The sequence below is a fragment of the Canis lupus genome, chromosome 1 (genome assembly GCF_011100685.1).
Source record: "Canis lupus familiaris isolate Mischka breed German Shepherd chromosome 1, alternate assembly UU_Cfam_GSD_1.0, whole genome shotgun sequence".
Lineage (NCBI taxonomy): Eukaryota > Metazoa > Chordata > Mammalia > Carnivora > Canidae > Canis > Canis lupus.
The window spans coordinates 92526305-92552649 of NC_049222.1; the positions used below are offsets into that span (position 1 = coordinate 92526305).

General features: G+C 36.6%; 1 protein-coding gene across 28 annotated transcripts in view; it reads right to left on the reverse strand.

Moving 5' to 3' along the window:
• Positions 1 to 26345, reverse strand: part of RFX3 (regulatory factor X3) — a 289026-nt gene that overhangs the window by 81243 nt on the left and 181438 nt on the right. For 27 of the 28 annotated variants that reach the window (XM_038527193.1, XM_038527196.1, XM_038527198.1 and 24 more), the window contains 2 exons: positions 18939 to 19197; positions 2591 to 2665 (listed from right to left, as the gene is read on the reverse strand). In XM_038527193.1, the coding sequence (XP_038383121.1) occupies positions 2591 to 2665; positions 18939 to 19197 (334 nt within the window). The remainder of the gene's footprint in view (positions 1 to 2590; positions 2666 to 18938; positions 19198 to 26345) is intronic. The other variant, XM_038527181.1, reaches the window with a different exon arrangement.

The following is a 26345-nucleotide window of genomic DNA, read 5'->3' on the forward strand; positions in this document are numbered from 1 at the left end:
TTCCACTATAATTTTTCTTTACAAGTGAACATCATCAATTAAGTTAACAGAATTTAAAATGCCCTTCAGCAGGTGGTTATCAAAAGAACACATGCAGCCCCTTACTCCAGTTGTTTTGGATTAATCTAACAAAAATGAGGAGCATCACTAACTTTCCGAGGACAGAAAAACAACAGGATTCTTGTTATGTGTTCGGGGAGAAACCTGACTGGTCAGCAGAGACACGATCCTTTCTTTACTGTTTATATATACCATCTGTAGAATCATTTGTATTTCTAAAGACTTGACTCTAAATGTGTTTTAAAGGAATTGAGCTACCTCAGAGGCATGATATAAACAAATCAGGACATCTAGAAAAAGATTATCAGTGCATTTGCAACATTTACGCCTCCTATATATACTGAAATGTCTCTGGCAGTTAGAAAACACTATGGAAGAGTTGCTGTGCTCTGTAATAAAAAATATGAAGCCAGAGAGTGATAAATATTTATTTGTTGTTTGTGCAGCTTAATCCACATTAAATATTAGTTCATAAGGTTTTTTAAATAGATTTTATTTATTTATTTGAGAGAGAATGAGAGAGAGAGAGAGAGAGAGAGAGAGAAAGCGAGCATGAGCAGGGAGAGGGACAAAGGGAGAAACAGACTCCATGCTGAGCAGGGAGCCCAATACGGGGCTCAATCCAGGGATCATGACCTGAGCTGAAAGCACATGCCCAACCGACTGAACCACCCAGGTTATCTCTACTTTGTGAGTTTTACAAGAGAATAATAATTTCAGAGAAACCCCAACATATCTGAAAAGTTTCCAACAAATCAACAAAAATTAATAAAAAACTCATGTTCTTATTATACCTACATTATTGTTCATGAAATACTAATAAATATAGGTAATTCAAGTTAAAATTAAACATATCACATATTTTACTAACCTGTATGATTCAAGTGAAAATGAGATATGAATTGAATAACAAAATACAATTTCTTTGAAGTTTGACAGTTAAAAAAGGTAACTGTAAGCTTCAGGGTGTTTTTTTTTCCCCCTATGTCCCTATACAATTTTGGCTAAAAAAAAGTGAACAATATTTTTACTTGCCATTTTCAAAATACAAACAATGGTTAGTCACTACCCACCTCACAAAAAAAACATACACCCTAACAGTGTACATTAAATCAGCCTTTATACACAACTACAGATTCGTGCTAACACAGCAGGATATACTTATGAAACATATAAGAGTGACATATTGCATACAAATTTTCAGACTGGGGGAAAATCATATTCCTTACACTGTTTCAGAAAGAAAGGCCAAAATATATATTATTTTGAAATTTACAACCTACTGTTTTCACCAAAATTGCAAGCACTCCCCAAATTGGCCCACCTGCTTTTAATTGCCATGATATTTCCCCTTGAAAAAGAAAGAACACACGATATCCATCCAAAAACAAAATGTATAAAACACATGGAAGTATTTAGTGTTATGCTGGAATATAAAATTTAAACTTTTGAAAAGTCAATTATTTAAAATGCACAGTGAAAACATTATCTATGAACTAAAAGTTTTAGGCTTATTGAAAAAATAAGAATATTTCATTTCAGGTGGGTGATCCAATTTTAGACTTTGCACTCACAAAATACAGGGAAGAATTTTAAAAATCATAACTTATAACAACTTAAGAATACATTGTCAGTTGGACAGTTGGAGGGAAAACTCTAAATCTTAACTGTATTGTCATGGATATTAATTTAGCAGAAGATGTGTCTAAAACAGATATGAGTCATAGGTCTATTTCCCTTTTCCCATATATTCAGAAATCATAGTAACAAAATAACTTTTAATCAGAATTTCCATCAGTTCCCCCAAATCTGAAAATGTTCATAGTTTTACAAAACTGTCATTGCCTTTTCAGACTTACCAGTGTTAGAGTGACGGCTGCATCTGATAACAGTTAAAAGTGTCAAGAATAGTAACAATGATCCTGTTTAATCTCAGTTATTAGCAATTTATGGCTTATCTAGAGTCTCACTTCTTCTCCTGGCCCAGTTTCATTTTACTGTAGGTCTCAAAACCTGCACTCATCTAGGTCACTGTTTCCTGCCCACTTTGTACACTCTTACTGGTAAATAAATAATTTTCAGACAGTTTACCATTGGGTTTGGTATTAATCATCTTTTCCACTGACTACTGGTCATACAAGTAGACACGACCATTTCCCTGCTTCAGACACAGAGATGCAGATCACGAGCATTTGCTTCACAGTCTATTAATACTAAACTAGATAACTTTAAATATTTAAAATCCCCATTAATTGTCACAAGTAAATGGCAGCTTGGTATTAACTTGGAAATGTTACGTCTGTACCAAAACAGCACAAAAACCTAGTAAAGCAGTATATTGGGGGCTCGTTTTTTTAAAGATAATCCCCTGTACAAAATAGCCATTAAGGGATACAGAGATCATAAGGGGCTGAGAAAGGAAGGTTAAGAAGCAAAATAAATAAGTAAATAAATAAAACAAGCATTTAGAAGCAAGCAACACATGCAGAACAAGCAAGAGATTAGTTTACATGAAGAAGAGGCAACTTACATGGCTGTTGAGGAGAGAGCTTCTGTGAGTGGACAGACCGTCAGACTTTTGCAGCGTCTCAATCGCCATTTCAATCTGATAATAGATGTCATTAAAAAAAGGGCTCAAGACAAGATAGTAATAAAAGGCTCACCAGAGAATTTTTGATAGATTCTCTAAAGTTCAATTTCTTCTTCAATGGTGGCTAATGAACAGCTCTCAACTAAATGTGTATTTCCCCCATTTCCCCACACCGCCCCCAGAGAATAAGACAAAAATAGTTATACTAAATAGTAAGCCCCATCACAAAAAGTACACCTTCCTTTGAACATTCTGTAATGATAATCAGAATGGAGGCCGAAGAGCAGGAACCCCGGTGGATTCTTTTAGTTATGAGAAAATGCTCTTGACTTTCAGAGTTCAAGATGTGGGGTAGTAACAACTCTCTAAACTGTCTCCCACCTAAGGAGTATTTAATATTTTCTCTATTTTGTCATGAAAGAAAAGTCACACTGCAGATTTTGTGTTTAACATGCATTAGTATTTTAATGCAAATGTACAGAAACCCCTTCATTAATGTTCAAAAGCTACTAAATCTATCCATTCCTCTCTTAACCCTGTATTAAAATTTGGAAGTGGAGGGTGATTAGTATGAACAAACACTAAGATGTAATCACAGCCCACCCCTACGTTACATTTTAGGAAGTGGTGGTGAGGCAAAGCTATTAGAAATGACAGCAGAAATAGAACAAGAACATAGAAAATAATTCAGAGTCAACAAAGAAAAGGACAACTACAAAAACAGTTTTATACCATTTAATCTCAGCATACCATGAGCAATCACAGCACCTTAATTAAGGAGCAGGTGCCAATAAATGGGATGCACTCTCAATAACCTCATACTGAAAGAGATCTATTCTCTCGGCTCCTAGCGATAGAGCATGTACTGTAAAATCAGGTTCTGAACACACTGTATTTGATTACTGGGTTTTATTAATAATTTTAACTAAAGTTAAATTTAAAAATCACATTATATAAGAGAGAAAATTGATTTCATTATTTTTATTTCTACCACCTGATCAAATCAACAATTCAGTATAAGCAGCTCTAAAAAATATTTAGTGCTTTCGAATGTAGTTAACTTATACTTCACAGTGGTAATGGAAATTAATGATGTCTTGAAATTCTCACATACCCCGCCCACCCCCAACACAAAAATGATGGACAGAAATGTCCATGGCAAAGTCTTTTTTCCCCCATCAACCTTCCAATTGCTTTCTGGTGGAACTTTATCCACAGGATGTTCAGTCTCAATTATATCAGCACTAAATCCAATTTTCTTCTAAGCAACTTGGGAATTTAATAGCTTTAATTCTATTTTATGTTATTTCTACAAGTTACTGGTTCTTCCTCCCTAGAGTTAATAAGATATAATGCTGACAAAAATCTTGGGTTAGAAACTATAGAAAAATATTTTTAAAATAGAGATTATAATAATTCATAAGATGACATAATATAATTTGTTTCACTGTTAATTTTTTAGATCACAAAATTAAGTAACCTGGCTTCTAAAACACTCTCCCTGAGGGATGGAATGTTCATGTAGTTTACCATCACACTTGAGAAACAATGGAAGGTGATATTGTACTAGTGAAAAAAGACACAGAAAGAGCAATGTAAATGCAGTAAGTAAGCAAGCATTTCACTAAAACGTTAAACTGCAAAACTATAAAGGACCTCGGTATTGCATCTTCTAAAAAGGCATCGATAAGTGTTCCTGTTTTGAAAGAGAACACATATATCAAAAAACAGCTGAAAAGCCTCACCCTCACGTGACTTTAGATCACTTCTATGAAGAATTCACTCAAAAGTCTAATTTGCTAAAATGCCTACATTTTCTTGCAAGTTTGAGTGTGGAAAATTCGAGGTTGGATTTCAGTCTATTAAATAAAAATAAAATGACTTGAGTCATGGGATTTTCTACATTGAGATGAAAGGTGAAAATGATCAGAGATGTCACTGCAGTACTGATGGCGAAATCCATGTCTGTGTTTATCAATCGGCAATTTTAATTTCTTTATGACTAAAAGGATTTGCGGTTGCTGTTTTTATCATTAAAAGGTGGGCTTGGGAGACAAACATTTTCCATTTCTTCCTTAAAACCAGTAAAGCTTTAGACTATGATTATACAGGAGGTTATTTTTTGAAAAGTCAATTCTCTGAACTAAGGTTCAGTGCCCCGTTGTATCTCTTACTGAATAATCATTCTGAAGCTGAGTCACCAGGAGTGTACACATCCTCTCTGCAATTATCTACTGCTAGGATACGTGGTGCTTGGGAGTTTAGGCTGGTTCAGGTGACCCTAGACTATTGCCTCATAATCAGATAAGAAGCTATGGCAACTCATCTGAGATCAAATGGTGGGATGCTGCATCCCAGATGAGATGTCCGGCCTGGAAAGACAGGATTTTGGAGCATTAAGTGGGATTACTGGGGTGAGACCAAGAAATTCCCCGTGTAAAAGAGCAGGTAAGAAACTGCTGTCCATTCCAGACAATCTGGGGATGTGACTTCCCAGATAAATCAGTCTTTTCTGGAAAATAAAAGAAGATCCCCAACAATATACTGGGGACACTTTAAAACCCTCCAGATTCACTGGCTTAAAACAGGACTCCCATGAGAATGGGGATTGACCTTGGGGGTGGTTCTCCACAGAAGACAGGAAACTTTGCCTCAATCCTACTGCAGACAGATTTTCAGCAATGGGAGAAGAGGGTTTTGCACTGTGTTTAGATACACTGCTGCAATCTCAGAGGAGTGGCAGGCCTTGGCGGCAGAAAAGCAAAAAAGAGAAAGGAGACCTTCTCCAGCTCTGGGAATCATGCACAGTCTCCGAGGCTCAGAGGCAACCCCAAAAGAATGCCTGGCCAAGTCCAAAGAGTCAAAGCGCAAGCAAGGAGAACCTCCTACATTCACACATCAGATTTCTTTCTGATCACGAGGTATCAAGAAGATGCAAAGATGTCTCTGCAGGGTGTCATCTGACAAGGTACTACGGGGCAGAACATGAAAAATCAGGCCTGCGTAGAGCAACTTGCTAAGAGAGTCATTGCCAATGGAGACTATTCAGAGAAATCAGACCTCATCAGAGAGCACGGACCCCTGTGAGTTCTGTTGTCAGTAAAACTTAAATTGGGTGAAGAGGAATGGGATGCCACCCGCTACATGAAAAAAAAATTGGGGATTGAAGTCACCAGTTAGTTATTACAGAATTAAAATGAATACAGGCATAAAACACTTAGTTTCCCCACCCAAATGCTGAGTTTTCAAAAGAGAGACACCCAGGGAATGGCAGAGGTGGGTGTCTTCCACTTGGGCAAAAGACACTGCATACTAAGTCTGCAGTGCTAGTTAGAGACTGTACCAACTACTCCACTTCTGGTACAGAGAGTGGCATGACCACAGTGGTGATAAAAATATGACCACATGGGATCCCTGGGTGGCACAGCGGTTTGGCGCCTGCCTTTGGCCCAGGGCGCGATCCTGGAGACCCGGGATCGAATCCCACGTCGGGCTCCCGGTGCATGGAGCCTGATTCTCCCTCTGCCTGTAGAGTAGAGTCTCTGCCTCTCTCTCTCTCTCTGTGTGACTATCATGAATAAATAAAAAAAAATTAAAAAAAAATATGACCACATGGCAACAAGCAAACCTTAGTTCCTGCATGGTAGATTGTGTGTGTGTGGGGGTGGTGGTGGTGGTGGTTAGATTTAAGAGAGGAAAAAAAACCTGGACTCTGTAAGGCAGAAGAAACCCCTATTATTTTGAGAGTATATCAAGGGTGTACATTGTGGCAGATATTGTACCACTGAAGGAACCCTTTCCGGATTTCCCAGGAATTAGGATCAGAAATCTAGAGGAGGCCAAGGAGGTGGTATATTTCATATCCAGGAGAAAGAAAAACAAAACAAAACAAAACAAAACTCAGTGGAGCTCCTCCAAAAAAAAACAGAGCAAATCCTCTAAGAAGGCCTTGAAGGGGATAGGGTACCTATCCTCTGATGGGGAATAGATAACAGTATGATAAACATGTGGCCTCAAATCCAGGCTGCAAACTCCAAGTCACTACAATCCTAATACTGCCTTGTTGGAATCAAGGACAGGTGGAGAGTGTCTAACCACCCAGGGTTTCCCTGAGGCCTGTACAATATCCAACCAAGAACCAGTGTCCCAAAAAGGGCTTGAGAGGAAAGTTTCATCCAAGCCCTTAGGAAAAGAGGATGGGAAGAGGAGAAGAGGGGACAGGTGGTGTTTGGATGTTTGTATCATATAAATATCATGTTTGTACCTTCTCCCAAGCTCAAAGAAGGGATCAATGCTGTACTTTTTCTAAGGCAGCAAATACTTTTAAAGACTAAAATGAAATAAGAAAAAAACCCATTTCCCCCATTATTTATAATTCCTCATTATTATTTACAATTGGTCTTTATAGTTCCCCATAACTTGTATTATGGATGGCTCCCTTATTATTACAGGATGGCCCCTTGTTTCAGAGTTGCTCCCGCTGCTAGCAGGTTGGGAAGTTTACAGGAGGTGGGGATCTGGGAAGATCAAGGTCAACGTTCACCTCCCCACAGAAAAGAATGCATAGACTGCAGAGAACAGGGTCTTACAAAGGACTTTGAGTGACTGCGCTCTGGAGACTGTGATGCTAAAGCCTCAGCTTTTCCCCTACAAAATCTTCATCAAATCTACCCCACTCCCACATACTGCAGGTACAAATAATCAAGGCTGGCCGGAGGACGGGGTTCATTTAGGGGTGATGAATGATGTCAAAAAGGTAAACTGAGGCTTGAAATGCAGGGAAATGTGAAGAGGGGCTGAGTCTTGTGTATGAGGTGCATGGGGTGAAAGAGAGGCTCCCCTGGACATGTGATTTATATATCCATTTATGATTGCCTAAACGACGGCTCAAATAGAGTATCACATATGTAGACAATCAAGGCTCTCTTTCAATGTAAATATCAACCAGTCATTCCATTACATGTTAATAAGGCAGAAGGAAAAAGAATAATTATATTACCTTAGTCATTGTCTTTATAGGTCAAGACACATTTTCTTGACTCTGAAATGGCTTTTTAATCTATTTTAAAGACTAAAGGTCAAGATTGATATATTCAACTGCCACTGTAATTAAAATCGGTCTCTTGGTAGAAACTATTTCCTTCCTAGAACAGTTAAAGAAAGTGATCTAAAAATAGAAGTAATATAATAATGCTTTATGGTTTATAAAGCCTTTCTACATTAATTCTCATATGATCTTCACAGTAACTTTGTGAGGTGGGAAAAGCAAGGAATATTACCTCCTTTTCACAGATTAGAAAATTGAGGCTCTCTAGGATTGAGAGACTTTCTTGAGATTACACAGGTATTAAATGTGAGACTGGAATACAAGATTTAGCTCTCAAAGTTCAGTATCATTTTCATTTTATGCAAAAATATACCCTAAGTATAAATCACGTGGGAATCTTTCAAATCAAAATATCAAATATATCAAGTGAAACTCTTTTCTGAGGAGTGGCTTGCAAAATTAACATTTGTTAAATGGCTTACTGTTAACAAACAAGATTCACTTTCTAAGAGGAAAGGGTTTAAATAGGATTGATAAGTATTATTTGAAAATGATGACAAAGTGGTCAGGTTAAAGACAATAGAAAGTTTTAAAGGGATAGTTACATTTTAACCATCATAAAAAGTTATCTTTAATGTATAATAATTGCATTTTCTTGTTCATACAGGTTACTGCATTAACCTCACACAATTAACACAGCATTTTTGTTTCTTTGTGAAAGAATGGTAAATTCTTCAGAGAAACCCAATGAAGATAATATACTTACAACTGGAAATTTCCTTTGGGGCAATTGCTCCCCTGAACTCTTAGGACTTCACATTTTGTTTGCATTGAGATCAAGCAAGGCAGAAAAATTTCTACTTGGTGGCTCTTGTTCAGAAAAGGCATCTATGATTGCTAACAGGAGCATGTAGCCACCACCCTTGCTTGTACTGTTAGAAATGACAGCCTTTTGGTGTATATATGGGGGCTTCGGTGTGTGTGTGTGTGGGGATGGGACTTCCTACAGGAAACACTTCAAGCTAACAGGAGCATGTAGCCACCACCCTTGTACTGTTAGAAATGACAGCCTCTTGGTGTATATATGGGGGCTTGGGTGTGTGTGGGGGGGCAGGGGATGGGACTTCCTACAGGAAACACTCCAACCAGGAACATTAAAGGAGAGAACACTTTCACTTTGTGTCTCTTGGTGGGTTATACCAATTATGTGGGTTCTGATCAGCATTTTTAGAAAATTAGTGAAATCAAACAGAGTAGAAAATATCAGATATCCTTGCACAGAGTATGTGTTAATATTGATCTGTGGCACTTTGGTTTCAGACACCTATATATGAATGTGTAGATACATAATCCTGTGCATGTGTACATAGAGATGTATGTATGTGCGCGCATGGGCGCACCTGCGCAAGCACGGGGCTGCAGTGTAAGGGTATTTCTTATTGTGGGCTGTGACCCCAAAACTTTGAATGCTCTGCACTAAGCAGTTGAATAAGCTACCTGCAGGTTATTGGACCCCTTCTTTGAAGGCTCTACAGAGGAGGGTCTCTTGGGCCTAGGAGGCCTGACCGTGCAGATAGTAACACTCTGCTCTCTGACTTCTGTGCATTCAGGGTGATGCAGAAACTAACACGTAAATACGTTAAACTGCAGCAATGTTGAAAAGAAGCTTAACTCTGACAGAGTCAGGACAGGTTTTTCTTGTAAGTCTCAAACAAATTAAAAATGTCCAGATGACACTTCTTAGCTAGCTCTGGTTTCCCTTTCCTCTTGAACCAGAAAGCAGCTAACGAAATCTTAATCTTACACGCCAAAGCATTTAGAGCAAAGAAGTTTTAGAGATCTTACAAATGTCTAACTATATAAAATCTTCTCTAGTCACATAATTTTATGACATCTAGAGAAAAATTTTAAATTGTTATGCTTTCAACATGAAGTTCTGGCAGTTTTGTACTACCTGAAGCTATTCTGAAATATTTATGAGGGGGGAAAAAACACATTTGGATAAAAAAAACTTGCATAAATTGAACGTGTTCTGAGAATATTTGACTTAAATTGGTGGATTGAAACCAAGACCGCTGTTTTGATTCCTCTGATCACTCTCTACAGCCCACATCCCTCCGCCCTCACCAGGACCCAAAAGACTGGCATTATCAGTGCATGACAATGAAACTATATTCTGAGACATCTACTCCTAAACACTGAATGCTAGAATTAACCCTTCGGGAACTTGCTGGGTAAGAATTAAGTGACAGGATTTAAGACCAAGTTTTCATTCTCAAATGTGTAAGATCTCAAATCTGCCTTTTGTAGATTATTCTGAGTGCTAAGAACACGTTCACTTTGTATTGAGTTTATGTCATCACTAAATCAGTGGATTTCTCAAAGTGTGGTCTTGGATCAGCAGGATCACAGTCATCTGGGCACTTGTAAAGAATTCCAATCTTGAACCCTTCCCTACACTGAATCAAAAGCCCTGAGGGAGGGCTCCAGTGATGTGTCTAATCAATGCTTGGAGGAACGCTGCAGGAAAATATTCTCAAAATTTGTTTTCTTTGCCAGGGTCAGACTGCAATTACTACTTCAGGGAGAGTAAGCATGGAGATAATGGGCATTCATTCCTACAGTGGTGCCAGTTAAAGAGTAATTTTGAAAAGTAAGTACTATTTGGATTTTTGCTGTTCTTTCACTCTCTTCCTACCCAATCCAATCCAACCCGTAGGCAATTTTGCAACTTACATCAGCAACATAATCAGAAGATTAACAGAATTTTGGTGAATCTAAAATTAATCTCTTTCACTCTCTTCCTACGCAATCTAATCCAACCCACAGGCAATTTTGCAACTTATATCAGCAACATAATCAGAAGATTAACAAAATTTTGGTGAATCTAAAATTAATCAGTTTACAACACATTAAACATTTGTGATTTTGAAAAATGATGTGGTGAGAAAAGAAAGTGAAAGTAACCACACTTCAAAGAAATCTGAGGGTTATTTGTGGATTTCCATTTTTGCCTTCGAGGATTAGGCAGCTTTCTGGTAGGCCAGAACTGGCTCTGGTACCCGTACTGTAAACCTTCATAACTCCTAGAAGCATGTGCCTGGTTCCCAACGATGGTTCACTACATGTCTGAGTGAGTGATTAAAGGAAATAAATCCAAGTACATAAATACAAACATAAAACATTCACTTGCGCTCCAAAATACTGAATAAGAGCAGATCCAAAAATCTTTACTAAATTTAATGCTAGTTTCTGTTCTCTGAACTTCCAACAGCCTAATAAAGGAGAACTTTTTCCAGGAACAAGATCTACTTTGAATTGTGACACCACATAGACAATCTTTATACTGGGCTCTAAAGAAAGGGTTGTGTCATCTACATGCATTTGGGGAACAGGACCAGATAGATACACTTCATAATCGTCAAAGGCTTACTTGAGATTTTTGCAAATAATAAATCACTTTTTTTCAAGAGGTAATGTATTCCCGTCTCCATGTTTTTTTTTCTTCATGCATTCTTCTAGAGAGATTCTTGTGCTTATATAAGCATATGCAAATGTATGTTTCTATTTAAACACATGCACACTACCTCTTGCTTTTTCCCTTAACAATATGGAGGTCTTTCCATCTCTCTAGATCTCTATCTATGTATGTCTCCTCTATGTACACATACCTACACATACATATTTCCTCATTCTTGACTGGCTGTATAAAGTTTTCCACTGAATGAACAAATGCACCAAAGTTTATTTAACTATTTTTCTGCTGATGGACAATTAGTCTTTTCCTAATTTTTCTATTATAAATAACTCTACAGTGAATTTGGTTGTTTATGTGGCATTTCATATATGTAAGAGGATCATCAGTAGGATAAATGACTAGAAGTATGCTCTCAGGGTCAAAGGTACGTGTATTTTCAATTTTTATAAAAATGTCCACAGTGCTCTCCAATCTTATCTGTGCCAGTTTAAATTCCTCTCAACAGTGAGCCAGAGGGCTGGTTTCTTTAAACCCCTGGCAAGGCTTACTGACTTTTCCAGCTTCACCCGTGTGACATGAACAACAATCTCTCTTTACAGTTTATTTTTCATCTCCTTTTCAGTGGGCTGCTCACTTATATACATTCTCCATTTTTTGGTCCTTTTTTTTCTCATGGATTTATTTTTTTTTAAAGATTTTATTTATTTATTAATGAGACACACACACACACACAGACACACACACACGAGGCAGAGACATAGGCAGAGAGAGAGGGAGAAGCAGGCTCCATGCAGGGAGCCCGATGCCGGACTCGATCCCGGGACTCCAGGATCATGACCCAGGCCGAAGGTGGCGCTAAACCGCTGAGCCACCCAGGGATCCCCACTCATGTATTTATAAGAGTGATCTATATATTAAACAAATTAGTTCTTCAGATATAATGTCTCAAAACTTTATGCCAGGTTGCTGTTTCACTTGTGTCACTGTCACCTTTATTGTGGTTTTCGTAATATAGAATGTTTCCCCTTTATGTAGTTGGTTTTATCAAGATATTCTTTGTAGTTTCTGGATTTTACATCACACTTCACTATTATGAAACTTGATAAGGATAAAATGCATTTTTCCATCCAAGAGAAATTAATTTTTGTATAAGGAGGTAGTGTATGGAATCAATCTACTTTTCTAAATAATTATCCAGTTGTCTAAAACATCATTTATTGATAATCCACATTTCTCCACTGACAGCCAATGCTACCTTTGCCATACACTATATTCCTACACTCATTCGGTCTGTTTATGGTGTTTAGTCCACCACTGGTCTACAGGGATCTATTCATGTGCCAACAATTCTGTTTTAATTATTGTAATTTTATAATATGTTTGAATCCAACTGCAGGGCTGTTAACATCCCACTCCATTCTCCAGTATTACTCTTTTTACAAAATTTCCTTTACTATTCTTGCACATTTATTTATATAAACAGCCCTTTCTTGCAAAAAGAGAAAAAATCTACTGGTATTTTGATTGGGTTCATATTGAAATACAAAAGTTAATTTAAGAAGATTCAAAATGTTTGATACTGAAACTTCTTTTTCAAGTATGCAACTTTTTATTTAGCAGCTGGATCTTATACATATACTATTAGTTTTCTGCCTGTTATATTTTAAATTTATCATAAATGAGATATTTGCTTCTATATTTTCTGACTACTATTGTTTACATCTAGAAAAGCTATTGATTAAATTGAATATTAAATATTCAGAGATATTTATTTATTGAAATATTTATTAAATATTATTGTTTAAATTTTTATTATTTATTAATAATATTAAATATTATTAATATTTAATTTTATTTAATATTAATACTAAATATTATTATTTAAATATTTATTAAAATAAATTCTCTTATTATTTGTTATAGTTTTTCATTTGATGCTCATGGTTTTTATCAGGTATACAATTATATCATCTGTAATGATGAACTCTATCACCTTTCTATTTTTATATTTTTTCTCTTATCTAACTACATCTTTCTTGTAATTTTGAAAGCATGATTAAAAACCTCACATCTTCCTTTCCTACCAGGCAGATGAGAAAGGTACTAAAACTTATAATAAGTAAATTTAAAATAAATGTATAAAATTACTTCTAACATTGCACAGATTACAAAAGTCCTAGCCAGTGAAATTTATGGGTACCAATAGTTTGAATCAAATATACTAGCTAAATTTTAAAAGAAACCAGATAATCTGTGACAATACAAACAACTGTAGTTATGCAGGCTGAGAAGGTGGTAATAAATCACATGCTTTTGGAGGATGAACTGATAAACATGGGAACGTAGAGAAATTTTCTCTCATTTGAAAACAGGAAATTGGTTGTAGGCATTGCATTGTATTTTCCCTCATTAAATGAAAAAACATGAGCTAGTAGACTAGGCAGTATTAAAATTTTATGGGTTTAATTACCCTATGATGCAGTAATCACAATTGTGGTTATTTACCCCCCAAATACCAAAAAAATCCCACTAATTCAAAGGGATACACGCACCCCTGTTTATTGCAGCATTATTTACAATAGCCATGATATGGAAGGAGCCCAAATATCCTTTGATAGATGAATGGATTAAAAAGAGGTGGTGTATATAAGCAATGGAACATTAGTCAGCCATAACAAAGAATGAAATCTTGCCATTTGCAACAACATGGATGGAGCTAGAGAGTATAACACTAAGCAAAATAAGAAAGACACATGCCATATGATTCCATACATATGTAGAATTTAAGAAACAAAACAAATGAGGAAAGAGATGAAAAAGAGAGCAGGAGAAACAAACCAAGAGACAGACTCTTCACTATAGAGAACACACTGATGGTCACCAGAGGGGAGGTCAGTGGGAGGCTGAGGGAAATACGTGATGGGGATTACGGAGGACACTAGCTGTGATGAGCATATGGCGATGTTGGGAACTGGCAAATCACAATACTGTATACCCGAAACTGATACAACACTGTAGGTTAACTATGTTGGAATTAAAATAAAAATCCCTTACACTGAATCCATTAAACATGTAAACCCAAGGATAAAGAAATAAAAGCATCTTTAACCCTTAATGTCTTAACTTTCTATAATTAGATAGGCTAGACCAGACTTTGACTTATATAAGTAGCAGATGGACATTCAGATTTTCTTCCAGGTAACTAACTGAAAGAAATTAAGGTATTTAACATTAATCAAAAGCGGGAAAGATATGAACAATATTAGTTTCAACACATTCTCCTTGTGCCTCTTGGTGGGATCTACTTTTAGCAAGAGCCATTTAACATATATAATTACTAAATGTATATATAGAAAGGTATAAAAATTAGCTTTCATATCACAGTCTAAAAAATGATTAATCTTATTTGGTTAACAAGAAGAAAAAACTCCATAAATAACCATCTAATTATAAGAACACAAATGTTATTTTATGGAGAAGTGAGTAAATAAAGCTTAAATTGCTACTTATTATAAAGTCTGGTATAAAATAAACTATGTTGTGATGAGCACAAAAATATCACTAGCTACAATCACAAGGTTTTGATCCTCAAATGCAAATTGGGTTCAGGTTCCAAAATTCTAAAATTCTACAAATTCTAAGGTTCTACAGAACAATAATGAAGAAAAATACGAGTTTTAAATGAATAAAGATACACAAGGAAACATCACGGTGATGCATTAGGAGAAAGATCAAAGCATGATGAGCTCAGAGTTGTGACTGGAGCTAACTCTTTCACCTTAATGTCCATGTGCCACTGAAATATTAACAGTAAACAGATCCCTAGCATTATTAATTTAATAAAACATAAAACATTTATTCAAGTAGTAACTTAGCTAAACTCACATCCAATGATGTTCCATTAAAAATATTAATCTTTTTTTTTAATCAGCAGAAAACACCTATTAAAATGTGTGTATACATATTAATATATTAAAAACATAGGTATATATATATGTACATATATATTACTTATATACACAGACTCCACTAACCAAATAAAAAAATTCAGTAAGTAAAAGAAGAAATAGAATTTTGACCAAATCATTGAAAATTAGTAGTTTAGACCAGAATATATATTGATAAAATAAAATTGTATTTGTTGCCACCATAATCTTTCAGAAAATTCTGATATTTCTTTCTTTTTTTTAAATTAATTTATTTATTTATGATAGTCACACAGAGAGAGAGAGAGAGGCAGAGACACAGGCAGAGGGAGAAGCAGGCTCCATGCACTGGGAGCCCGACGTGGGATTCGATCCCGGGTCTCCAGGATCGTGCCCTGGGCCAAAGGCAGGCGCCAAACTGCTGCGCCACCCAGGGATCCCAAATTCTGATATTTCTATGTAACTTGAAATCTGAACATTTTTACAATGCAGACATCAAATACTAAAAAAAGTTATGTAAGATGTTTTTTCATTTAAAGTTATAAAACTAAAGGAAATCATATGCTCAAATGCAAATTTTCTATTAGTCATTCAGAGATCCTTCTAGTATAAGAAAGATGGTTGTATACTGAGTATTAGATGAGGTAAGAAAATATTTCAAGTGCTACTTATTTTTCTTAGTAATGCTTTCAATTTGAAATTAACTTTTTGTTTCTATTGGCATGTCTTGGGAACTAGTTTGCACACTGGAAGAAACTTTTCTTTGACCCAAAAGTTATTCCTGCTAAATTTAGATGGAAGTATTTCTATATAGACTGAAGTCAAATGTAAGAGTCAAGGCAATTATTCTGAGAACCAGAGCCACAAACCTTGCTACCACAAACTGAGTAAAGGTTTGTATTGTCCCTAACAACTCAAATTTAACTAGTTTCACACCAACTGAATTAATTGACTATACATTCCATTATAGCCTCTCAAGGAACAGCCCAATTGACGGTCTCCCAAGCAGGAATTCTGGCCATAATATAGGCTACTGCTACCCAGTGCGTCATGTTAGGCATGCTACAGGTGATAGGTTGAACACTAAAGAACAGCCAGAGAAATGAACTTCAGTTGCACAGCATGGTTCAATGCTTGAAAGAAATGGCTCAAGTCTTGACCGACAAGTTGCTAAAGATTGTGCTCATATGGTTCTACAGAGAATGAAAAAGATATATGAAAATAAGCAAATTCCCTTTAATGACATGGTACCTACCAAAAACATCTTAAGTTCTAGGAGTCTAAGCTACAAATTTTCTAACATTTGGCAAAAGGAGAATGGTAGAAATTGTAAACAGGTTGCACGGCACTTAAACTTTGCTAACTTTACTAGAGTAGCAGATGTGAAATTGTACACAGAATTACCATCTCATTGTGAATGAAGGAGATGAGTATCTTTTGCACTGTTGAGAGGGGGATCCAAATCAACTATAAATTTTGGTAATAATGCAAGGTAATACAATAAACACTAGCAGATGTGTATTTAGATTATACACATCCATCACAGGACACTATCTCTATGTGCCTTGATGAGAGCACCTTATGATTTTTCCATGCTAGGTTATCTTTTAACTTTTTTTTACTCCTTTTGCTAACAAGGAAATTTTCTTTTTAAAAAAAGAAAACAAGCCACCAAAAAAACAACTTTAACAAGAGAACCTTTTAAAAAGCATAAATTTATACAGTTGATACTATGAACTGATTTTTTTAAGCAAGTTTCCACTATTCCCAAGTATTAGAATGCAGTTATTTTAAGTGTCAGTTTAATTTGCCAATTAACATAATAAAAATCAAATCTGTGTAATGGATCACTTAAAGCGTAATGATACTTTTCATAATCTACACAGAAAACAAAACAAAACAAAAAACTACAAAACTTACTTTATTATATTTGCACCTGTATTGCCATGACCCAAAATAATCAATTTTATTAACTGAGTGATAAGAATAACAAATTTAGTAAACCTACATCCAGTGGATGAAGATGCTTGACAGATAGCCTGCAGTCAGTGTGAAGGCAGACAGCAATGTCTGGAGAAAGGGAGGCAGGACGGGGGAAGGGCAGATGGTATGCCAGCATAGGAGAGGGTGGGTGAAAGGATAGTGGGAAAGAACTCATTCTCCACATTTTCAGTTTTCCTAAGGCATTGATAAGTGGCAACTGAAAATGAGTTTCTGAGTGGCCTTTATCAGGAGTGCTATATAGTACTGGCAACTGATCTACCTCCTTTCCTTTAAACGGTAGATACAGTTATTTTTACATCAGAACGTTTTACAATTCCTTTGTAAATATTATGATTTTAAAGCTGGGAGGAAATTAGGATATCATGTAGTTTAACTAAGCCCTTATTTTACTGCTAGGGGAAATGAGGTCCAGGGAAGCTAGGATTTCGTTTCTAATCTATATAAATATACTGGCGTGACTAAAAAGTTTAGAAATGCCATTTTTAGTGTTATTAAAATCAAGAGACAAACACACAAAAGAAATGCTTCAAAAACACAAAGGAAAAAGTACAAAAAAGAGCTAGTCATCTGTTCTGATGTTAGTAGAAAACAGTAAATTAAATATAACGAGCTCTAAGAAATGGATTAGGGAAAAGGTACTAAGTGATAGAAGTCTAAACACATGTAATGATTACAAACATAAAAATTACATACAAAATACTTACCAAGAACATATTATATCTTTAGGAAAATCCATAAAGTGAAAAATATAAAGCCTCTCATAATTATTTCCTACAAATTTGTTTCTACTTCAATTTCATTATAAGAACAATATATACAGCAAAATTACAAAATACACTTAATTCAAATCCCCAGCCCCCTTTTACATGAAGCACCTACAAAATCAATTCTGTTGCTACTCTTGCTGGGGGATTCTCAGTGATTATTCTCCTTACACTTAGCTGAGCTTAGAATGGAAAGCTCAGGACACAGAATTTGATGATATCAAATCCTGCACAGCTTGTTATGAATATTTCTAGGACATTAAAATCTGTGTCAAAATTAATATTTTTGTTAAATTTTTAAAACTTGAAAACTCAAATAAATATGTAGCATGTTCTTCAGATACTTGATTATGCCTATCGTCAGAGCCAACACAGATGTTTTTTCATTAGAATCACCTAGGTCAGGGCTGCCCAAAGTGTCTCTGGTTGAAGAGAGGGACATGATAATATGGCACATGGCTAAACACTTCCAATTTTACTATTTAAATATGGGTTTTCATATACTTCAGAAAAAATTACACTAGTTTAGAAGTGAATCAACTTCAAAATTACATTAGTAGATAATAGTACAGGTGACGTGAATATGCCCAAACTAAATGTCTAAGGTTTGGGAAATGTTGCCCCTATGGTAACTTCCTTGGTGATGAGCTAACATAAATATTACTGTTGAAAGGTGTGTTGAAAATTGTATTTTGCTCTTTATTACTTCATTTTTATCTCATCAGGCAGTGTAAATCAGCATAAGATCAAAGTAAGTTCTTTCAGATTTACAGTATTTTACTGAATATCATCACTGAAGGAAGCCTATGAAAATCAGCATTAGTAAGACTCACCTCTTTTCCCATTATAAATAAAAACTTCCCAACTCACACAACTGTGAGGTACCTAGGGTATCACTCTGCATACTACCACATGTACCACATTCTGGATAATACCACAGTATTAAGACTGCTCAACACATCCTTGCCCCGCCCAGCCTGTGTTGTTTTTTATTTCCCTCTTGAGAGGAAAATGTACCATAGAGGCTACCAGGAGGCCAAATTAAACAAATAAAAACTCAAATACTCACTGTCGCTGGGGAGGCCCGAGTGGTGTGTGTCACTGAGTGACCAGAGTTCTCCATTGAATTGCCGATGAGATAGGTTCCTCCAGAACTGCTGATGAGTTGTCCTCCCGTGACGCCCATCTGAATCCCACCGGTGCCCACCATGCTGTGGGACGAAACTACGGTAGTCACCTGCGCAGAGCTCCCTTGAGTATCAAAGTAATTCCCTCCAGTGTTTTGGCTGTACATCTGTGTTTCTGTGTAAGGATAAGTTGTTGTTCGGCTTTAGAAGAAGAAGGAAAAAAGGAAGCAATTTAGTAGCTTATTTATATCATCTTAATGAATTTTTTTCTAGTGTGAATGTATGTTTAAAATAGTTCTATTGTCATTCTCTTCCACCCCACACCCCACAGCCAGCCACTACTGAAAACTTGGTGCATGTGTTCTCAGACATTTTTTGTCTGTAGAGAGTCTCTTGGTCATCACCTCTTCCTTGGTTTCTATGGCCTTTCTTGTCCACTTTTTGCTTTTTTCACCACAACCCTTCAAGGACCTTTTGGAGGCTCCAGCTTTCTGGCACCTTAAATACTAGTATTTTCTGAGGTCTCCATGTTTAGCTCTTATTTTTCCTGTTTTATTCAGACCACCTATTTTTACCATATACATGGCTATAGTCAACAACCTTATATGAGTTAATATCTCTCTTTCTACTTTGTGGTTATACTTGAAGAATTTAAAATCTGTTTTGTTTTTTTTTTTAAGATTTCATTTGTTTATTCATGAGAGACACAGAGAGAGAGAGGCAGAGACACAGGCAGAGGGAGAAGCAGGCTCTCTGCGGGGAGCCCAACATGGGACTCGATCCCAGGACCCCAGGATCACGCCCTGAGCCAAAGACAGACACTCAACCACTGAGTCACCCAGGTGCCCTTAAAATCTGGATTTCTAATAGCCACCTGGTTATCTCTACTAGGAAATCCCATAATAAATGGTAAGTCCTCATATGTAAAAATTAACACATGACTAAAGAAAAATTCCCTATCTCTCTTGTTCCTTCTCCTACACTCCCCCTCTCTGTGGAAGGCAGTACCACTATCCTCAGCTCTGGAAATGATTACTGAACTCTTCCCTCACCCACATGGACAGTCACTAAGTCTTACTAGTTTTACCTTTTAAATAATTCCCCATTTTTCCTTTCTGTTCTCATACTCACCACCTGCACTCAACAATATTCTATTAGAATTGCCCTGTAATTGGTCTTCCTTCCACTAATTTGGTTCTCTTCCAATCTACCTTCAACTTTGTTGCCTCAGGGAACTTTTCCAAAATTCAAATATGAAAATAAAACTTTTCTTAAAAACCTCTCCATGATTTTCCCGAGCCTTCAGAACAAATTCAAATCCCCTGACCTGCCTTACAAGCATCTGACATACCTACGTAATCTCTGGACACACAACCTGCTCTGTTCTCAAATGCTTTCCTCAGTCACATCATACTGACCAATTCACTGGTTCCTCCTGGAATTAATTTTCTGAACACCTCACTCTCTGTGGCCAGTCCTCATAGGGTTGTTAGGTTTTGTTTCCTGTACTTTCCCAACCCTCTGTGCATCCCCGAAACAGCTCTCAATACACTTATTGTTAATTTCATGTCTTTGTGCTCCTATGAAATTACGTTTCATTCCCATCTGTGCCCTCAACATTTAACACAGTTGCTGGTATATAGCAGGCACACTAGTTAACAAATAAAAATATGATTCTATTTGAAAGTATATTTGACATATTAGCCACTTTCATAAATCTCTAAAACGTAAATTCCTTTTTGTTCTGTTAAAACATGAGAATTTATGTAAACTACTCCAAGATATTTTGGTATCACTTAGAGTAGGTCATTTAAAACCATTACAAATTATAATTGTAATATACTTTATAATGTAAATTTTAGTGAAATAATCAAGATGCTGCAAAACTAATCTCCACTGGGTAAAGTTACTGCTTTCCAGAAAGAGATACCACAGATCCAGGTATAAATTTTAGTTTGGGGTGAAGAGTGAAATAACCCCACAGAGAACATTTTTTTTTACAGATGGAGAAATGCCATTTAAAATACACACATCATCATCATCATTGCTCTATTTCCCAGCTGTAAGTCCATTTATATATTTCTTTTATTACACATTTATATAATAAAAAACAGCCATGTTGATTTCAAATTTAGTAAAAAGAGAAATACGCTCATTGTAATTTATGTCCACTAACTATGATAGTCACCCTACTTCACTGTGCTTAAAATAACACAATCTGATGTTGCTATTTAAGTGAAGCCAAGTAAAGTGTAGAAATACATATATGACAATAAATACTTCCACAAAACCAGGCATGGTGCTGGCTTTCCTTTTTACAGTCTGGACAAAATGACTAAGCGTGCTCCCAACACAAAGCTGATTTAACAAGTGAGACATATAATAGCTAATGATCACTAATATTTACCGACCATTTCCTATGCACTACGCACAATTTAATGTGCTTTTCAGGTATCAGCTCATTTAATCTTCATTACAACTCTACGAGATAGCTACTATTATAATTTCTATTTCACAGACAAGGTAATTGTTTAGAAAAGGTTAGATTACATAGCTTGGTCCAAAGCAAACAACCAGTAAAAAAAAAAAAAAAAAAAAAAGATTTGGGGGTCACCTAGGTGGCTCAGTTGGTTAAGTGTCTGCCTTTGGCTCAAGTTATGATCCTGGGGTCCTGAGATCAAGCCCTGCATCCGGCTCCCTACTCAGTGTGGAGTCTGCTTCTCTCTCCCTCTGTTCCTCCCCTTCCCCCATGCCCCACCCTGCTCGTACTTGCTTGCTCTCTCACCCTCTCTCTGAAATACATAAAGAAAATAGATTTGGGAGTCTGCACTTAGCCCATATTCTCGACCATTTCATCATATAAAAATAACTTTCTGTGTATGTCATTATTTGTGAATAATGACATATTCACAATGTCATTATTGTGACATAATGACACAATGTCATTGTGAGACACAATGTGAGAAACAGCCTCTACAGGTGTTACCAGGAACCATGAGCTTCCTATTGCTGTCTGGAATTTGCTTACACCTGAGCTCACTGTTTACTAGCACCACACTACCCTCTTCTCATACTCAGAACGGAAACTGTGAAAAATGTCCTCATGATGATAAAGAGAGATGGAGAAGGTGAGTATTTCAGAGCATATTTACCCCCCCCCCCCACTTGGATTTTAGAGGTTCTATGATCATGGAAGTCACTACTCTACTATAAGAGAAACATTCCAAGGGATTTAAATCACTCCATCTGTTGCACGTGCCTCCTAAGTTCTCGGTGAACGACGGTAACACAAACAAATGCATCACAGATATATAAAATCTCTATAGCCCTCAAGCCAGTGTGAAAACATGGCAACCCACTTTTATTTTCATACTTCCTTCTATTAGTTAGAGATCATTCATGAGCTAGAAAGTGAGATAAGAACAGGAAAAGGAGAAAGTCACTGAAAGAGTATGTCTGACTCATGACCTACACTTATCACTCAATCATGACCCACGGGATGCGAGGAGAAGGCTTGGATACCGCAAAACACATATTGATTGGGTAAAGACTGACAATTTCAGGGTGGGAGGAGAACAAAATTTACTAGGAAATGAAGTGTCATGAATGGATAGAGCTAAGGTAAACTGACATAATTATTGTAGTGAGATTTGTCTCTGACAAATGTACTCTTGTAATGGGAATGGAGACTTTTAAACTGGGTAATAGAGGCCAGATGCAATATTCTTAAGTCTCTGTCCTTTAAAGGTTAAGAAGATAAGCATTAGCCCATTGTTGGAGTCCTGTCTCCAGAGCCAGAGCCAAAGTCATGCATGCACAGATTCCTAAAGTTTTCTGCCATGCTTTCAGCTCCTGGATAAGCGCTGAAAATTTTATGTAACAAAAAAGAAGCATCAACAGCAAAAAAGATCTTTCTTAGGTACTGGAAGTAGTGACTCTTTTATTCTGATACCTCAGATCAGCCTATCTTTCATATTGTATAATGAATACATATGAGTTATTGCTTGCACACTATTCCCCCCACCCCAATTTCCAAAATGTATGTCCCAGAAAATTACTCAATATTTGGCATATCAGACTGGAAGCAGCTTCCTATTTCTGGACTGTACATTCCTGAAACAGCTAAATTCCCAAGCAGTTCTGTACACATTTGAAAAATGCTACTGTGTTCCTTTTGTTTGTTCTTTATTGATTGCCACAGACTGTTATGAAAATAATGTGTCATATTATTTCTATAGCAGAAGAGAAGACTTGCCATTGTTCTGCATATGTATCCAGTAATGAATGTAAATACATAGATATGTGCATACTTGCTGACAGAAGCTTCTTCATAGCTGACTCTTTCATAAGGTTCTATGTAAATGTCAGGACTGATCTATTGAATTCAGTAAATTAGTGCTGTTTGCATCCCATCATGCCCCAGCATATACCTTGGCTAAGCATGACCCTGAATATTCCCTGCTTGCTTATTCACTATGATAATTATGTCAATTTACCTTAGCTCTATCCAATTTTCTATTTTCTTTAGCTTCAAGTATCTTATCTGCAAGTCCAGATATATAATATCTCCAAATCATGTGTATTGTATTTTACCCAAGTTTTGAATGTCCTCCCACCAATAAGCTAGTCAACTATAAGATTAAGCAATGGCACGGAAATAGTAAATTAAGGAAATAAAGCATCTTGCAAGTTTTACACCATAAAATTTATTATGAAGGTAGAATATAACAATGTGGATCGTTACAGTGTCTTACATTGGCATAAAGTTTTATTCTTTGCAGGTCACTTTGTACACATTCTCTTAACAAATATCTACTGAGCATCTATTCTGGTACCTAGAATAAAAGGAATAAACAGACATGACATCTACAGTCATCAGGGCTATATGAGGAGTAGGTGGTCAGAAATAAGAAATAAGATAATTAGAATTTTTCTTAAGCCCATGAAAGAAAAATCAAATATGAAAGCAAATGACTGGAAGGGAACATATTAGAGTAGTCAAGTAATGTCACCCCCCAAAGGAGAGATATTTAGCTTAAAACTAAAAGATGAAAAGGAGTCAGCCCTGCAGAAAGGAGAAAGAAAAATATCAGAAAGAGCACAGCATGTGAAAAGCCACAACACAAGAAAGATCCTGATATTTGGGAAGAAATAAGAATTCTAGAATGGCTGGAAATAATGAATGAGAAGGATATTAGAAAAAAATGGGGTTTAAAAAGTAGGCAAAAATTAAACACGCAAACTGTAATTCTTTTTTAGCTGTAGGTCACATTCACAATTTTAAGAGGTCACAACAGCTATTAAAAAAAGAGACTGGGCCCCACCAGCCAATAATCAAGCACACTATACCTAATAAGGATAAGCATTATTTTGAGAAACATTTGTTTCTAACATATAAATACATGGGGGGGGGTGTGCGTGTGCATATGCTCATGTGTGCATGTATAAAATGAGTATAAAATGTACATATAACCTTGTCACGGGATGCCTGGGTGGCTTAGTGGTTAAGCATATGTTTAGCTCAGGTCATGATCCCAGAGTTCTGGGATCGAGTCCCACATCGGGCTCCCTCTGTGGAGCCTGCTTCTCCCTCTGCTTATGTCTCTGCCTCTCTCTGTGTGTCTCTCATGAATAAATAAATAAAACCTTAAAAAAAAATAACCTCGTCACTATGGATGGTAGTTCACAAAATTTGAAAGTCACTGTTATGAACTATGGCAAGAAGTTGGAATTTTGTTTTAAGCTGGGGTAGGAGTAAAGGAGGCTTGTGTAGGGAAATGTTCCATCTAGAGAAATAATCTGTCTGAGGCCAGAGACAGGTAAATAGAAATAATGAGAAAGGGAGGGCCCAGTGCTGCAGACGGGTCATGTGAGATGATTCTAGAACACATTCATGAGATAGGATAGGGGGTGAATTTACTGAAAAGCATTTCACAACTCAGTTGAGAAATAGGCAGAAGAAATGAACAGACATTTTGCCAAAGAAGACCTATACATGGCCAAAGTGCACATGAAAAAATACTCCACAGCACTTACCATCAAGGAAATACAAATCAAAACCACAATGAGATACTACCTCACGCCAATGAGAATGGTGAAAATTAACAGGAAACAACAAATGTTGGTGAGGATGAGGAGAGAGGGGAACCCTCTTGCACCATTGGTGGGAATGTAAGCTGGCACAGTCACTCTGGAAAACAGTATGCAGGTTCCTCAAGAAGTTAAAAATAGAGCTACCTTATGACCCAGCAATTGCACTACTGGGTATTTACCCCAAAGATACAGATGTAATGAAACGACAGGACACCTGCACCCCAATGTTTACAGCAGCAATGTACACAATAGTCAACCTGTGGAAGGAGCCAAGCTATCTTTCAACAGATGAATGGATAAAGATGTTGTATATATATACTATGGAATATTACTCAGCCATCAGAAAAGATGAGTACCTACCATTTACACTGATGTGGATGGAACTGGAGGGTATTATGCTGAGTGAAGTAAATCAGTCCGAGAAAGACAATTATCATATGGTCTCACTCATGTGCAGAATATAAGAAGTAGTGAAAGGGACCATAAGGGAAGGAGGGAAGCTGAGTAGGGAAAAATTAGAGAGGAAGACAAACTATGAAAGACTCCTAACTCTGGGGAACAAACAAAGGATTACAGAGGGGGAGGTGGGAAGGAGGACAGAGTAACGGAGGGATGAGCATTAAGGAAGGCACGTGATGTTGTGAGCACTGGGTGTTATACTATATGTTGGCAAATTGAATTTAAATACAATTTAATAAAAAAGGAAAGAAAAGTGTTTCAGTGTCCTGATAGCAATATTCATTTTATTGGACTAGATCAAACAGGCAAATAAGTGCAGCCAGAATGTCTTTTTACCTATTTCCCAAAAGTATGAGAGCACAAGAGGGAACTCAGAGAAATTGGCAACTAGAGAGAATTATTTTTAAAGGTAAGGGATATATTATCTCACTTAATTGGTATTAGGGGAATCACACAGGTTAGGAATGGTTACCCCACTTACGCAGCCACAATCAGAATCTAGTGGCAGCACTGATGCACAGTTTGAGATGGTTGCAGCACCGTGGTGTCCTCACTGGACTTCTTCTGCAATATCCTTTTGTCTACAGCCTGGCTGCTGCCTAACATCACTCATGCTCATTCTTTTCAGCTGCATTATCCAGACTTCCTTGAAATTCTCTGAGTCACAAATACCTTTCAATAAATCCTGTGTTCTGCTTACATAAGCCAGAGTTGGCTTTTGCTGTTTGAAATCAAGAACCCTACCTTAAATAGTTTTCCATTATTAAGTTTTAATGTGCATCAAAAAAGCCCCGTAA